This window comes from Pleurodeles waltl, chromosome 8 (assembly GCF_031143425.1).
Source record: "Pleurodeles waltl isolate 20211129_DDA chromosome 8, aPleWal1.hap1.20221129, whole genome shotgun sequence".
NCBI lineage: Eukaryota > Metazoa > Chordata > Amphibia > Caudata > Salamandridae > Pleurodeles > Pleurodeles waltl.
In genome coordinates this window covers 29,940,652-29,958,723 of record NC_090447.1, presented here as the reverse complement: position 1 = coordinate 29,958,723, position 18,072 = coordinate 29,940,652, and the positions used below count along the sequence as shown (strand labels likewise).

The following is an 18,072-nucleotide window of genomic DNA, read 5'->3' as shown; positions in this document are numbered from 1 at the left end:
AAGAAGTTGCTGGTTCCACTGTTGGAGGCTCGAGAACACGACAGCAGTATGGCCACTCCACACAATGCTACAGCCCACTGCTGATAATGTTGGGTGCTACAATACCCCAGGACCATATAACACTATTAACACAAATGCATGCTACATTAGACCACCACCATGTATATGACACTGCGAAACAAGCACGTCATGCCACACCACAATTACACAATAGTGATGACAAAGAGACTATCATACCCCAACACTATATAACATGTCAGCACACCCACAACACATACCATCAAAGATAGATTCTACAGTCCAACACAACATGACACTGCCACCTACCACCCAATCTCCGCACAGCACTGCTGAATATGCACTCCACCCCACTGTGATAAAACACCACCACACACAACAGTCACACTCCTCTAATAAACAACACTGATCAAACGCCACATCCTAAACTCTCCTTTCAATAAATAGCACTGGCTACGCATCAAGCAGCTGCACCCTCATCTCAATAAAGAGCACTGAACCCTCAAATCCTGCAGTATGTGCAGCTGAGCACGACTTCACAACACCTGCGAGCCCCCCACCAGCTACCTCCGCATCTCAATAGAACCTTGATATCCCATTCACATTGGATCCTGCCCTCCTTGTTAACATGCGACACCTGCCACGCTACCCCAGCATCATACAAGACAGTCGTCACATCCACCAGCTATAATCCAGTCACAAGTAAGCTATCTAGTTGTCACATCCACCAGCTATAATCCAGTCACAAGTAAGCTATCTAGTCGTCACATCCACCAGCTATAGTCCAGTCACAAGTAAGCTATCTAGTCGTCACATCCACCAGCTATAGTCCAGTCACAAGTAAGCTATCTAGTTGTCACATCCACCAGCTATAATCCAGTCACAAGTAAACTATCTAGTTGTCACATCCACCAGCTATAGTCCAGTCACAAGTAAGCTATCTAGTTGTCACATCCACCAGCTATAATCCAGTCACAAGTAAGCTATCTAGTTGTCACATCCACCAGCTATAGTCCAGTCACAAGTAAGCTATCTAGTTGTCACATCCACCAGCTATAGTCCAGTCACAAGTAAGCTATCTAGTCGTCACATCCACCAGCTATAGTCCAGTCACAAGTAAGCTATCTAGTTGTCACATCCACCAGCTATAATCCAGTCACAAGTAAGATATCTAGTTGTCACATCCACCAGCTATAGTCCAGTCACAAGTAAGCTATCTAGTTGTCACATCCACCAGCTATAATCCAGTCACAAGTAAGATATCTAGTCGTCACATCCACCAGCTATAATCCAGTCACAAGTAAGCTATCTAGTTGTCACATCCACCAGCTATAATCCAGTCACAAGTAAGCTATCTAGTCGTCACATCCACCAGCTATAGTCCAGTCACAAGTAAGCTATCTAGTCGTCACATCCACCAGCTATAGTCCAGTCACAAGTAAGCTATCTAGTTGTCACATCCACCAGCTATAATCCAGTCACAAGTAAACTATCTAGTTGTCACATCCACCAGCTATAGTCCAGTCACAAGTAAGCTATCTAGTTGTCACATCCACCAGCTATAATCCAGTCACAAGTAAGCTATCTAGTTGTCACATCCACCAGCTATAGTCCAGTCACAAGTAAGCTATCTAGTTGTCACATCCACCAGCTATAGTCCAGTCACAAGTAAGCTATCTAGTCGTCACATCCACCAGCTATAGTCCAGTCACAAGTAAGCTATCTAGTTGTCACATCCACCAGCTATAATCCAGTCACAAGTAAGATATCTAGTTGTCACATCCACCAGCTATAGTCCAGTCACAAGTAAGCTATCTAGTTGTCACATCCACCAGCTATAATCCAGTCACAAGTAAGATATCTAGTCGTCACATCCACCAGCTATAGTCCAGTCACAAGTAAGCTATCTAGTTGTCACATCCACCAGCTATAATCCAGTCACAAGTAAACTATCTAGTCGTCACATCCACCAGCTATAATCCAGTCACAAGTAAGCTATCTAGTCGTCACATCCACCAGCTATAATCCAGTCACAAGTAAGCTATCTAGTCGTCACATCCACCAGCTATAGTCCAGTCACAAGTAAGCTATCTAGTCGTCACATCCACCAGCTATAGTCCAGTCACAAGTAAGCTATCTAGTCGTCACATCCACCAGCTATAATCCAGTCACAAGTAAGCTATCTAGTTGTCACATCCACCAGCTATAGTCCAGTCACAAGTAAGCTATCTAGTTGTCACATCCACCAGCTATAATCCAGTCACAAGTAAGCTATCTAGTTGTCACATCCACCAGCTATAATCCAGTCACAAGTAAGCTATCTAGTTGTCACATCCACCAGCTATAGTCCAGTCACAAGTAAGCTATCTAGTCGTCACATCCACCAGCTATAGTCTAGTCACAAGTAAGCTATCTAGTCGTCACATCCACCAGCTATAATCCAGTCACAAGTAAGCTATCTAGTTGTCACATCCACCAGCTATAGTCCAGTCACAAGTAAGCTATCTAGTTGTCACATCCACCAGCTATAGTCCAGTCACAAGTAAGCTATCTAGTTGTCACATCCACCAGCTATAATCCAGTCACAAGTAAGCTATCTAGTTGTCACATCCACCAGCTATAATCCAGTCACAAGTAAACTATCTAGTCGTCACATCCACCAGCTATAATCCAGTCACAAGTAAGCTATCTAGTCGTCACATCCACCAGCTATAATCCAGTCACAAGTAAGCTACACTGATCAAACGCCACATCCTAAACTCTCCTTTCAATAAATAGCACTGGCTACGCATCAAGCAGCTGCACCCTCATCTCAATAAAGAGCACTGAACCCTCAAATCCTGCAGTATGTGCAGCTGAGCACGACTTCACAACACCTGCGAGCCCCCCACCAGCTACCTCCGCATCTCAATAGAACCTTGATATCCCATTCACATTGGATCCTGCCCTCCTTGTTAACATGCGACACCTGCCACGCTATCTAGTCGTCACATCCACCAGCTATAGTCCAGTCACAAGTAAACTATCTAGTTGTCACATCCACCAGCTATAATCCAGTCACAAGTAAGCTATCTAGTTGTCACATCCACCAGCTATAGTCCAGTCACAAGTAAGCTATCTAGTTGTCACATCCACCAGCTATAGTCCAGTCACAAGTAAGCTATCTAGTTGTCACATCCACCAGCTATAATCCAGTCACAAGTAAGCTATCTAGTTGTCACATCCACCAGCTATAGTCCAGTCACAAGTAAGCTATCTAGTCGTCACATCCACCAGCTATAATCCAGTCACAAGTAAGTTATCTAGTCGTCACATCCACCAGCTATAATCCAGTCACAAGTAAGATATCTAGTTGTCACATCCACCAGCTATAATCCAGTCACAAGTAAGCTATCTAGTCGTCACATCCACCAGCTATAGTCCAGTCACAAGTAAGCTATCTAGTTGTCACATCCACCAGCTATAATCCAGTCACAAGTAAGCTATCTAGTTGTCACATCCACCAGCTATAGTCCAGTCACAAGTAAGCTATCTAGTTGTCACATCCACCAGCTATAGTCCAGTCACAAGTAAGCTATCTAGTTGTCACATCCACCAGCTATAATCCAGTCACAAGTAAGATATCTAGTTGTCACATCCACCAGCTATAATCCAGTCACAAGTAAGCTATCTAGTCGTCACATCCACCAGCTATAGTCCAGTCACAAGTAAGCTATCTAGTCGTCACATCCACCAGCTATAGTCCAGTCACAAGTAAGCTATCTAGTTGTCACATCCACCAGCTATAATCCAGTCACAAGTAAGCTATCTAGTTGTCACATCCACCAGCTATAGTCCAGTCACAAGTAAGCTATCTAGTTGTCGCATCCACCAGCTATAATCCAGTCACAAGTAAGCTATCTAGTTGTCACATCCACCAGCTATAGTCCAGTCACAAGTAAGCTATCTAGTTGTCGCATCCACCAGCTATAATCCAGTCACAAGTAAGCTATCTAGTTGTCACATCCACCAGCTATAATCCAGTCACAAGTAAGCTATCTAGTTGTCACATCCACCAGCTATAATCCAGTCACAAGTAAGCTATCTAGTCGTCACATCCACCAGCTATAATCCAGTCACAAGTAAGCTATCTAGTTGTCACATCCACCAGCTATAATCCAGTCACAAGTAAGCTATCTAGTTGTCACATCCACCAGCTATAGTCCAGTCACAAGTAAGCTATCTAGTTGTCACATCCACCAGCTATAATCCAGTCACAAGTAAGCTATCTAGTTGTCACATCCACCAGCTATAGTCCAGTCACAAGTAAGCTATCTAGTCGTCACATCCACCAGCTATAGTCCAGTCACAAGTAAGCTATCTAGTTGTCACATCCACCAGCTATAATCCAGTCACAAGTAAGCTATCTAGTTGTCACATCCACCAGCTATAGTCCAGTCACAAGTGAGCTATCTAGTTGTCACATCCACCAGCTATAATCCAGTCACAAGTAAGCTATCTAGTTGTCACATCCACCAGCTACACACTCCCATCCTTACTGGGAATATAACCTCAGTAAAGGTTCTCACTGGAAATGTGCTCGGGGATGCCTGACCATCCTCCCAATCGTCAAGTATTTCGAGGAGAAGCTGATTAAGATCCCTTTTTTTTTTTTAGAAATAAGCCTAAGAAAACGAAAAGCATGTGATAAAAAAGTCAACATTATCTGTCACTGACTAAAACACAAAAAAAGGGTAATAAAAATGAAATGTGATAAGCTGAAATGTAGAATAATCTTCAATGAGTGGAAGAAGGGAGAGCTACAAGACTGAAGCTTAGTTTGTAGGACGCTCAGCATGGGGCACTTCCCGCATTGAACGCAAGTTTGTCTACGACCGGGGCGGGGGGGGCGGGAGGAAGGAGTCAGATAAAACGTCTGACATGCAAAGAAGCATCGCAAGAAATTGTAAAGCTGAAGACCGTTAGGGCATCTCCTCCTTGTGGTCAGTAGAGGAGGGTGGAGCCTTCAAATGTGTGCAAAGGAAGAAGTACAGAACTTTATTTAAGGGAAAAGGGGGGAGAAGGGCAGTGAAACAAAAGTGCAAATGAACACTGGCCCATCATGCATTGGGCGTGGCATCCCACATGCACAAGGAGCCACAGATGATGAAGCAAAACCACATGCGGAAAAATAAAATGAGAAGGACTCTCTGTCTATTACCATCAAGTGTACCTGCAAACTGCCTGTCCGCAGTGCCTCGGCTTCCAAACTTGGTCACCAGCTTCCCGTTAGACTGGAAGATGAAGACGCAACAGGCCTTGTTGTCCACCACAATGATGTGTCCGTTCCTGTCCACTGCCACGCCTTTGGGGCCCATCAGCCGTCCGGCACCAATCTTATTCTAGGGAGAGAATGCAGAAATTAAGTCAAGGTGAGGTGGGAGCCTGTGGGAACCAGCCCGTTCTGGATGGCTGCAGCAACGCCCCAGCAAGGCAGAATCTTGCCACTCCCAACAGGGATAGGTGATTGCACTCTCTGTATAACTTGAGCTCACCCCTGCGTAGCTTGGCACAGAGCACTCAGGCTTATCACAGAGGCAACGCGTAAAGCAAGGGCACAGCACTTCCCCACCACAGCCCCGCAGAGCAGCACAAATGAGACATCACACACCATGTAGGTAAATAAAAATGTTATTCAATACACACATTGTCAACATTGTATGAGTATCATGGAAATCTGGGCATAAATCACTTTAGCAACAGAGTTCACAATATTCGGCCCAACTGTGTATAACGACAACAGCATGTACAAGTGAGAAAACAATACTTTCCCTCACCGCACCCTCATGCGGTTCCAAACGTTGTCAACACAAGACTCACCCTAGAGTTTACGAACTTTATTTAACACTTAAATTCAGGGTGCACCTCAGTTTCCAATGCCAACAGCACTAAGTACATATAAGAATTATAACATTTTCACACAGCACTGTGGCCTTGGCTGCACTAGTAAATTGTGATGCCAACCTCTGGAACTCCCTGGCAGAAGAACGTGACCAGCAACACCATGGTGCTGCCCTCACTTTCACCCTCACTGACTCCCGCACATCGACTCTGTACTGCCAGCCAGTGCCACGGGTATCAGTCGGCTCGTGTGTACACACACACACACACACACACACACACACACACACCCCCCCCCCCCCCAACACCCTAACGTGGTGCCCTAATATCCAGCTGGTGGATGCCACTGTGATTGCAGGCACCCTAGGTCCTGAACCGTCCACCAACCAGCTTCGGCTATCCTGCCTCACCACAAACCATAGATTGAGTCAACCTTCCCCTGAATACTAGGCTGCTTGCGGCTACAGTCACGCTACGCAGGATCCCAGGGACAATATGGGAGAGGGGAAGGAAAGACAACAGCCAATCCTGCAAGAATTAGCAAGGAGACGGTTGGGCTCCCAGTAGGAGGTTCACTCACAGGTCTGCAACACACAGGGGTAGAGTCACTGGGGCCGTCCGTTAGCCACTGCGGTGCCCAGCCCCGCCAGACAGTCTGCTTTACAAAATAGTTACCAATTTCGGCACCTCTGGAATGTAGGTGCACCATCTGGCCTCGTTGACTTGAGTCGTCCTCGACAATTCCCATTGTCCATGACAAGTTACTTGGTCAATACCCCCTTTACAAGGAGGTGCCACGACTGGTTCACGAAGGCTTGAGTTGCACAAGATGGTGACGCCCCCACACGAAAAGTGCTCAGTGCTACACCTCCACAAAAATGAGGCACAATGTCAGGGGCCCGGTGATCTGAATGATCACAGCAAAGACCATTCCCAATGTGGTAGCTCCTCAGAAGGAGACACTAGTCTGGTGCGTGATGACTTGAACCGCACCAGACACTCTCGGACACCCCCACGAAGAACTTCAATCCCGCACCTCGCAGGAATGAGGCACAGCGTCTAGCGATCAGTGACTTCAGTTGATCTAGATCATAGGGTCACAGAAGGAACTTTGTTTCCGTACCTTTCTGGAACAAGGCCCAATGCCTGGTGCATGATGACGCACCAGGTGTCCTGGTCACACACTTCGACGCAGGTTCAGCCATACCATACAAGGCAGTGTTTGAACAATTCTGGTTGTACTCCCACCTCTAAGGTCTGCAACCTATGAACTGGGCACAGCACGCAATGTGGGTGCAGATGAGGGTCACACGAGAGAAATGCGACTCACTTGACAACAGCGAGCCACGCGGGATCCTGCGATGGGTGATCCCGCTCACATCACAAGACTTCTCGGCGTGCAGTGGTCCCCGTGATGAAAGGCCACTCACCTGAAGTGCAGGCAGTACTTGCTGGCTCCGCACCAGGTAATTCTGGTCTCCAGACACAATACTTAGTCCACGCTCAAGCCGCTGCTGCCCGGTGGATCCAGCATACAGTGTAAGTGCAGAAGAGGGCACCGCTCTCCACATGGTACCGGCAGACAATTTAATTCCCTCGCAGGTGGTCTTTGATGTCCCTGAGACCTCCGCAGAGGACAAGGGCAGTCAACCTGCCCCTGCAGTTCACACCTCGGGTTATGACACAGCATCTGATAGTCGGCTCTGGCTAGCCACAGTACAGGAAGGGTGAGCGGATCCCTTCCTTGGACAGTATCCTCCTGTGCGCAACAGATTCCTCTGGCAGTGCACACCACGCAGTCCAGCAGCACCTGTCCTGCATCACCGTAGAAGCACCTCTGCCTTGCTGAACAATAGTACCCCTAGCTATACTAAAGTGCGTTTTTGAAGTTAGGGATGGCTCAAAGGGTTCTCCTTTGAACCACAGATGTCTCCCCTAACTTTCCTCCCCATCCATCCTGGGAACGTGGAATGTAGATTGTTATCTATAGTGGGGCCATGTTTCGGCTCTGAGAGGCCAAGTGTTAGAAACCTCTTCCTCCAATCGATCTATCCCATGCCTCAAATGGTTGGGTCTGTCGTTCTGGATGCCCAAGTTTTATAGCTGTCGTTTGGGGAATGCACAGATGTGCTCTTCCACTGCTCCCAGTGGAATGAAGCTGGATTTCCAGGACACAAAAAGCATTTTAGAATCTAGAAATGCCTACTTCCTAGAGGTGCAGTTTCTAGGATATTAATAATAAAACCATCTTTACCATTAGCGGGGGTTTATCACTCTGAATCCAATGATACGAAACATCATGAGGCGGCTGCTCTGCAATCCACTGTGGCAGCCAGACCTAATAAGACTCTTTTCTCCCAAGCTACTTTAGGGCAGAGCAGCTGTCATGGGCAGTGCAAGCACGCATGGGTGCTCCACACCCCCTGGCACACATACAATCCTGCGGAGGCAGGTTGGACACTTGGGTTACAGCCATCACAAGAAGGCAAGTGCGCCTACACTGGCCTGCGCTTTCAGGATCAGCTCCTCTTCTAGAATCCCCATGTGCAAGTAGGTGCACCCTGGCACGTGATACCTATATAGAAAGCCACCCGTGTGTCCGTATGCGCACATGGGCAGCGCCACTTCCAGGTGGATGGAAGAACGGCGCTGGCACTTTCGCACTATACTTACAGTGGTAAAGTGCCCAGGGCAAGTGGGCCCCTTGTGAGAATCAGCAAAACCTCCTAGAGGAAAGCTAAAACACGTGGGGAACCACTACCTACGCCTGTCAAGTCTAGCAGAACCTTATTCTGGGATGAGGTGTAGACACTGAGCACATTAGTTGAGGATGGGGCGGAGGTTCGAAGATCACAAACGAAGGTGATCAGAGTAATTATACAATAGGAAGGTCTTATGGTGACCACAAATACTGAAGTGCAGGAGGGGAAAGTGTGTTTGACATGTTCCAAGATAAGTAAAAGAGAGAGAAAACAACAAACTGTAACACATTAAAAGAGTAATAAAAAAGGTCAGCTCAAGCCCTCTGTTCAGACCTGGAGATCACATCTCCAAAGAGGCTCAAAACAAATGGGAACCAGACATTTTGATTATATCACATCATTGCCCAAAGAGTCCCACTGTTCATCCCTCGTAGCCAAACAGTTGCCTCGAAGGCACCTCAAAGTGTCCGAAAAACTGAAAATCACAGCTTTAAGAAAAACAGAACAAGCAAAAAGATAAACTCATCAGATTTTTGGTTGGCCCTATACCTGTCAATTGACTACAGATTTAAGTAATGTTATTCTGGGCAACAGTAACAGGTCCATATGTGTAATAGTGAAAGCCCTGCACTGCGACAGATGTGCCATCCTGACATTTTTCTATTTTGTGGCATCACATTCCTGATTTCCCCCAAGTAGTCGCTCGGCACTATTGAGGTGTCCTGAAATGTGGTTCTCCACTCATAATGGATAGTGTCAGTCACCCCCACGTCTATGAAGACAATAACGCTTGGTGACAATATTTGGTAGTATAATGGCAGAGTCCTTTTTACCAGCATCCCATGAACTCTCGCCATGAAATTCAATAACTGGGTTCTTCCTCAGTGTCTACGCCGTGTGTAGCTACTGCATTTGGTGTGCGGTCCACCCCATGAGTGTTTGCTGCGTGTAGGTGTTCCATATGGTGAGGGCCCCCAAAGCGTATGCTGCATTTACATGTTTGAAATGCTGTGAGTTCCTCCCTCGGAGTGAACCAGAGTGTAGGTGGCCCATATGGTGTGAGTGAGATTTTACCTAATGGGATAATGTCTGACTACAGCACAAAATTGCTGTTTCCTGCATAGCTGTAAGTGTTAGGCCAGCGTGTCACCCTCCCCCCCCCCCATCGTAGGAGCCCCTTGAGAGCCCACACCTCAGGAAACCTGTAGCAGTTTCACCCTTGCCCACACATGTCCAGGGAAGTGTCACCTTCAGCAGGTGAAAATACTCGAAGGTATACGTGACACAAAGTCTGTTGCTTTGGAGAAGTAGACCGGGTACTTTTGCGTCTTCTTGGCGGCCGAGCAGTTCATACAATAAGGCGGACAGGCCACACAAAGAATTACACTGGATTGAGTGCATCATGACGCAGCGGATTCAACAGGGAACACTTCATGCATGGAAATCATGACAAAAAGGGATCCCAATCCCTGTCTCCAAGTGATAAATTATTTTCCTGTAACACCAGAATTACATGTTTCTACCAGTGATAGATTATATTTGATCTGTTGAATCTGAGAGGTGGTGTTTGTAACCATATTTGATGGACTTTGATGGGAACCCGAGGAGTCTTCCTTGGATCCGCTCCATTTCTGGCTTGGTTTTCAAGCTCTAGAGTAAGATCAGCTGATTTATTTTTGAGTATCTTGAAAACATGGGAAAAATTAGTGCGATCAAGTAAATCGAGAAAAGCTATAAAGCAGGAAAACCAGTGTTAGGGTTAAGTTAATCTTCTATAGCATTAATCAGTTAGACTTAAAAGCTCTGCAGAGGGTAGAAAATACTACAGCTCAGGGCGCATGCACTCCAAGCACTGGCTGACTATCCGAATAGACTCCTTAATGCAACCAGGCCTACGTGGTCATTCTATTGAGCATCAGAGTCAAGACTAGGCTTGGGTGGAGTTCTGCTATGCAGAACTCGGCAAATTGAGGAAAAAACTCAGCTGTGCTATGCGGAGTTCCACGAGCGATGAAGTTTGGGTAAGTCACGCTGTTCGTGCCGATATTAAGCAGCAGGAGTTTCTTCCTGCACTACGAAATCAGCACGAACGGAACGCCAGAAGGTGCTAACTTCCTTCTGCCACTTGAGTAGATTTCTCACAGACAGCAGCGACCTGCCGCAACTGCTCACATTCAGAAATCTCACTCACCAACATAGTGATTTCTCGCGCTCACCAACTTAACATCACCGAGCTGTGGCAGGAGAAAAAAACTCTACTCCGCATGGGTTCGCTGAGTTTTTTTGGAACTCTCACTCCGCATGGAGTGTGCAAAACTCTGCGAACCCTGCCGGAGGAGCAGAATTCTTCGACCACCCCTAGTCAAGACATTAGTGTCCAGGGAAGGCATGCACCATAGCACCACCATGGATACTGAGGGGTATACTGTTTACGAGAGCTACACTTGCGAGTGAAAGTCTTGTGGAACATGCCTTTCAGTCAGCTGGTAACTGCTTTTTGTGGAATTGTTAGGAAGAGCGAGTGCATGCATTTTGCAGATAAATCAATAGGATTGATTTAGCCGAACGTCTCACTTTGGGGCTGGATAGACTTGTGGAGCTCTCACGGTACAAACTGCATGAACGGCTTGTTTTGCTGGAATCTGTAGCAGGAGGAAGAGACCGGGAGGCAAAGAATCACTTGCTACTTAAGAAAGAAATGTGGATTTAACACCACATCAGTTCTGTGAAATAGTGTAACTGCACCAACCCCTGCCCCCCGAGGCCCACCGCTGACCATCTCCCCTAGCTAAAATAAATAGAATGTTCAGTAATCCCACTTCATCTTGCCACAACGCTTGGTATCAAGGTTAAGCTAGCATTAAGCTACAGGAGGGCTCTACTCCTCAGTCCTTCTAAAGAAGGTCTAAAGTGCTGGGAATCCAGAAACCACGAACCAGGTTTTCAACAATAGGCAGTAAAAGCTACCAGGTGTTCTGGTAAAGGAAGTGTGTACGTAATGAAGCGCGTCAAAATGACAAAATGATCTAAAGGTCATTCCCTGCCTTCTGTTCTTCACCAAAAGAAATCGCCTTCTTGGCTCCGAGAGAATCTCTGTACAGGCTTTAATAAGGCAAAACTATCCAAATTTCATGATTACAAGAACCAACACACCAAATGAGGGTCTCTGGATTTAATTTAAGAATATTCTTAATTCTGAAAACTGACTGATGTGTTGTTCTCAGTTTTAAGAAGTGGCACATGAGAACCATCTTCTTAAACCCTGGGTAAGGGCAACAATTGTGATCATTATTTTTGGTGCACTAATTATCAAGTGTTCCAATAGGATCAGTGGAAAAGAGAAGACCAAGTGTTACCAACAAATTTATCCTGAAAGCATTCTCAGTAACTCTTCTGGGATGAATCTGGAGTTTTGTCGTTACTCTGGTCTGCCGATGGACATTCTCATCTTGTAAATTTCCATTCATTGCAATCCTGCATGATGTCACTTGGGCCAAAAGCAATTTGAAAGTGGCCTGAAAAGTGTTCAAATCGCAGCTGTACCGGTTCTCAATAGCAATTCTGTGTGTTTATAAAGGCGCTAGGACTATGGTGACCGAGACTGTACTGAACTCGTCTTACCGGCACTGTCACAATATCAAAAGCAGCTTTTGTCCTCGTTCTATATTATAAGGTTAGGTAGAACCCCAGTATATTTCATAAGGCACTATGGACATACCACAGTACAGTTATCATGTTGTTGAAGTTGTAACTGGTGGCTCTTAAGCAAGAATTCTTGTATGTAAAATCTCAGAAGTAAGAATTATACTGGACACATAAATGATGCAAAGAGGTAACATCACAGGTGGGGTAACTGTGTTGTGTTAAAGGGCTGTGTTGTTCTTTACCTTGAGAATGCCAATGGCCAATGCTAGCAAAGATTTCCAAAACACAATTCCTGACTCCCTGCCACATCCCCCGCCTCAAATCTCTTCATAAGAAATTGTGGTATTCACATCTATTAGATTCACCACATAATATACATACATATATATATATATATACACATATATATATATATACACACAAAAGCTCTGGGGCCGAGGCAAAGATTGCCGCACATCCTCCTACGCTTATATAAATCAGGTATGTAGTCCAATGTGCACGAGTCCAGAGGACCAGCCCCCTAGTCCTCAATCACCAAACAAACCTGTGCTATATTTACAAAATAAGACTCAGCACAAATATATATCAAGTTATGGACGAGGGAAAATTCCCTTAAGTGTCTTTTGTGTCCTTATGCTGCCACATGTGAAAGCATTATTCCATCAACCACATCTTTGCTTCTCTGTCGCCGTATGGTATTGTGGCTAGAAGAATGTCCTGTCGGATTTGTGAGCCCTGAAGAAGTCCTTTGGGACGAAACGCGTTGGCTATGGTATTTTCACTGTATATGAAGTCACATATGGATAATTACAAACTGAATAAATAAAAATCAATGATATTAAAGAAGGATGTGGTTGATGGAATAATGCTTTCACATGATGCAGCATAAGGACACAAAAGACACTTAAGGGAATTTTCCCTTGTCTATAACTTGATATGTATTTGTGCTGAGTCTTATTTCATATTTATATATATATATATATATATATATATATATATATATATACAGATATATATATATATATATATATATGGAAAATGTCACTTACCCAGTGTACATCTGTTCGTGGCATTAGTCGCTGCAGATTCACATGCTGTGCACATCGCGCCATCTGGTGTTGGGCTCGGAGTGTTACAAGTTGTTTTTCTTCGAAGAAGTCTTTTCGAGTCACGAGACTGAGGGACTCCTCCCATTTCGACTCCATTGCGCATGGGCGTCGACTCCATCTTAGATTGTTTTCCCCGAAGAGGGTGAGGTAGGAGTTGTATATGCTAGTAATAGTGCCCATGCAATGGAGTGAATACGTATGTACATAATGTAGTTTAAAGTAATATATATATTTACAAATATACAGATGTTCAAGATCAACTTCTAAACGGCTACAGGCTTCCGGGGAGGCGGGTGGGCGCATGTGAATCTGCAGCGACTAATTGTCGCGCCGCGCGGTGCGGCGCGAGCCGAGAGCTCGACTCAAGCCGGGCGTTCGGCTCGGGCCGCACACCGCGTCTTGAAGACGCGGCGCACCCCCAGCCTCTCCTGCGCTTATCGAGGCCCCAGACATAGCATGGGGCCTCGTTCTACCTTCTGCTCTCCACTATGCTGGGGTCTATTACCTGTCTTTTCGTTTCTTTTCTCTTTTTCTTCTTTTTCTTCTTTTTTCTTCTTTCCTGCAGTCTTTTGTTGTGCCTTTCTTTATGTCTTTTTCCCCCTTCCCAGATTCCTGTTCCTTCCCAGCATTCCTTGTTCCGTATTCTCTATGGTTCCTGTTCTATTCTGTTCTATGTGTTGTTTCCCTGTCTAAGATGGTGTCCTTTTACTTCCTGTGGGTCACTTCCTGTTTTTTAGTATATAAGGGCTGTGTTTTCTTCTTTCTTTGCGCTGCAACACTTTCTGCTCAGTTAGTGTCTTCGCTCCTGATTTCCTCACCTTTTGGTTCTGGATTTCAGCATTCTGTGTTTCCTGACTTTTGCTCCTTTTGGATTCCTGTTTGTTTGTTCTTGTTTTTTCCAGGAATCTTCCTGTTCGGAGGTTTTTTCCCCTTTTTCTAAGGGTTTTTTTTTTTCCTCTGGCGCTATTTTCTGAAGGGCACGGTCTGTTCTTGGCGTCTCCATTGCCTACAGCACCGTGGCTACCAGAAAGAGTTGCCCCTTTTTGGGCCAAAGTCGAACATTGAAGATCCACGCCACCAGATCTGCAAATTCCAGGCGCAAGCAGCACGTGAGTCGTGACAGATTGCAGCGCCTAACCATTCCGACGTCCTCAAACACCATGGATGACACAGTGGCGGCTGCTGCAGATCCAGAACAATCTCTTTTGACCACGATTCAGCAACAAGCTCAGGAATTGCAACAACTACGCAATGAAAATGCTGCGTTACGACAGGCTTTGGCTCTCCGCACCATTGATGTTCCAACTATCTCCGCTTCTACCCCTTGTTTCTCTGGTGAACCAACCAAGCTTCGCGAGTTCCTGGATGCATTAACAGTGTACTTCGCCTTCCGACCTACCCAATTCTCCCACGACAGGACCAAGGTGGGTTATCTTATCAGTGCCTTATCCGGTCCAGCCTTGGCCTGGGCAACCCCGATGGTGTCCTCCAACGACCCTGTATTGTCGGACTATTCCACCTTTGTGAGTCGCTTCAAACAGATGTTTAGCCGTCCTGGATTGGAAGCCTCTGCTGAAGAAGCCCTATGTGACATCCAACAAGGCTCGCAAGACGTCCTGCAATATATAACCCGTTTTCGTCAGCTGGCGGCAGAGACCACTTGGGTGGAACGTACTCTGGTAACTTTATTTCGTAGAGGACTCAAAGAAGAAATAAAGGATGAACTAGTACATTCTACCAGAGCGGAAGATCTTCGTGGCCTGATGGATCAAGCACTGTCCATCGAATATCGTCTTCAGGAACGGAGATCGGAAAAGAAAAGGAGTAGAGGGTTTTCCCAGCCAAGTAGCTCACGAGCTTGCCTGCAGCGTTCCGAGGAACCTCGCACTCCTGCTAGAGACATCGAAGGGGAACCCAAGCAGGTGGATACTACCCGAGGTCCGCTCTCTGCTAGTGAACGAGAAGACAGACGCAAGAGAGGGTTGTGCCTGTACTGTGGTTCTGCTGGTCACATGCTTCGTACCTGTCCTGTACGTCCGCCCAGGCCTTCGGGAAACGCCACCTCCCGTCCTCTGTAAGAAGGGAGGGACGGGATCTACAGCTATACCTTCCATCAGCTCCTTTAATGACAATACAACCGCCTTGTTCATTTTTCCTGTCCTGTTACAACTTCCTGACGGTCGTCAAGAAAAGACTATGGCATTACTAGATTGTGGTGCTAGTGGTATATACATGGACAAGACATGGGCTGCTGCTCACCAAGTTCCTACACAAGCAAAAGAAGTACCCGAACAGGTACACACCGTGGATGGATCCTTGATATCCTTGGGTCCTGTAGACACCACTACCCTGATGTTAAGTCTACAGGTGGGAAACCATCAAGAACACATTTCCTTCGATCTTATCACGTCCCCCAACCATACCATCATTCTTGGAATTCCGTGGTTCATCAGACATAACCCGTATATAAATTGGGTAACCCGGACAGTTTCTTTGTCTTCGCAATTTTGTCATGAGAACTGTTTTACTTCCGACAAGTATTGGTCTCCGAAAAGATCCTTAGATACTGAAGGTGCCACTGGTATGTCCATTAATACGGTCCAAGGGGTCCCAGACCACTATTTGGAGTTTTAGGATGTTTTCCAAAGACCGTCGAAACCTGTGCTACCTCCACATCGAGAATATGATTGTGCTATTCCATTGGAACCCGGCACAATTGTTCCTTTTGGGAGGATGTACTCTCTCACGGAACCCGAAAGGGAAGTTCTAAAAGAGTATCTGGACGAAAATATACAGAGTGGTCTTATTGTTCCATCGTCGTCTCCGGCTGGGGCTCCTCTCTTTTTTGTGCCCAAGAAGACAAAGGATCTTCGTCCTTGCCTGGATTTTCGAGGTCTGAATAAAATAACAATTAAAGATCGTTATCCTTTGCCTCTCATCAGGGACATACTAGAAGCTATCAGAGGGGCTCAACGTTTTACTAAATTAGATTTACGAGGAGCTTACCACCTTTTACGCATCAAAGAAGGCGACGAATGGAAGACAGCTTTCAGGACTCCATTTGGCCATTTTGAATATAGGGTTATGCCGTTTGGTCTCACTAACGCCCCCGCAATCTTCCAGAGATTTATGGACTCAGTGTTTTCAGACCTTCTGAATCAGACAGTCGTGATCTACCTAGATGATATTCTTATTTATTCTAGAAATCCTGAACTCCATTCTTCCCATGTGAAACAAGTTCTTCAAAGACTTCGTGCTCATCAACTATTTTGCAAACCAGAAAAATGTGAGTTCGACATGACGGAAGTCAAATATCTGGGCTATCATTTAAGTCCCACCGGCATAGCTATGGATCAAGAAAAGGTACAAGCTATCCTAGAGTGGCCTTCTCCTTCCATAAAAGAAACACAATGTTTCCTAGGGTTAGCAAACTTCTATCGACAATTCATTCTAGACTTTGCCAGACTGACTAGCCACATAACTCACACCTTAAAAAAGGAAAATTTAAAGAAAGGGTTTGTCTGGACTGAGGCGGCTGAAGCAGCCTTTCAAGAATTAAAGAGAGCCTTCACCCAAGCCCCCATCTTGAGACATCCAGATACCACCAAACAATTTATAGTCGTAACTGATGCTTCTGAGAGAGCCATCGGAGCTGTCTTACTCCAACGACAAGAGGATGATGGTCTTGAACATCCTGTTTTCTACTTGTCTCATATCCTTTCCACAGCTGAACAACACTATTCTGTACTGGAAAGGGAATTATTGGCTCTAAAAACAGCCTGCCTTGAGTGGAGACAGTTTCTGATGGGTTCCAAGGAACCATTTGAGGTGAGGACAGACCACCGTAACCTACAATGTTTACGAAATTTTGTATGCCAGAATAGTCGTCAGGCCCGCTGGGCCTTTTTCTTCAGTCAGTACGATTTTTTCATCAAATATATTCCTGGATCTCAAAACATCCTGGCTGATGCTCTGTCTCGCCGATATCCAGAGTGTACTCCTTCCTCATCTCAGTATCTTCTGGAACCCAGTAAGATCATTGGAGTGGCTCAGTCTTTCCTGGAAGAAGTACAACTGGAATACGCCAACCTATCGGACCACGACATAGAAGAACTAAGACCATTATTACATAAGAAACAAGGATATTTTTATTATCAAAACCTGATATTCCTCCCTACTAACAAGGTGCAAGAAAAGGCATTACAAATGTGCCATGATTCACCTGTGGCTGGTCATAGAGGCATCAAGGCCACACAAGAACTTCTTTCACGATTTTTCTGGTGGCCTACCTGGAAGCTGGATGTGGAAAGATACGTTCAGGCCTGTCCCATATGTGCCCAAATCAAGATACCCCATACCAGACCTGCAGGATTACTACAGCCTTTGCCTGTTCCACCGGCCCCATGGCATACCATCTCTACTGATTTTATGTGTTCACTCCCACCATCAGCAGGAAACCGGGTCATCATGGTCACTGTGGATTCTTTCACGAAGATGGCTCATTTCACTGCCCTGAAAAGGCTACCTACTTCTCAAGAACTAAGTCAAATATTCATTGATCATATCTTCTGTCTCCATGGACTTCCACATACCATAATATCTGATAGAGGACCTCAGTACATTTCCCGATTTTGGAGGCATTTTTGTAAAACACTAAATATTAATAGAGCCCTGTCTTCAGGGTTCCATCCTCAGACCAACGGCCAGACCGAGCGTCT

General features: G+C 45.7%; 1 protein-coding gene across 2 annotated transcripts in view; it reads right to left on the bottom strand.

The window, feature by feature from the left end:
• Positions 1 to 18,072, bottom strand: part of TRIM3 (tripartite motif containing 3) — a 266,225-nt gene that overhangs the window by 20,581 nt on the left and 227,572 nt on the right. Inside the window, exon 9 of one of the 2 annotated variants that reach the window (XM_069203661.1) lies at positions 5,219 to 5,399. In XM_069203661.1, coding sequence (XP_069059762.1) covers positions 5,219 to 5,399 — 181 coding nt within the window. The remainder of the gene's footprint in view (positions 1 to 5,218; positions 5,400 to 18,072) is intronic. The other variant, XM_069203662.1, reaches the window with a different exon arrangement.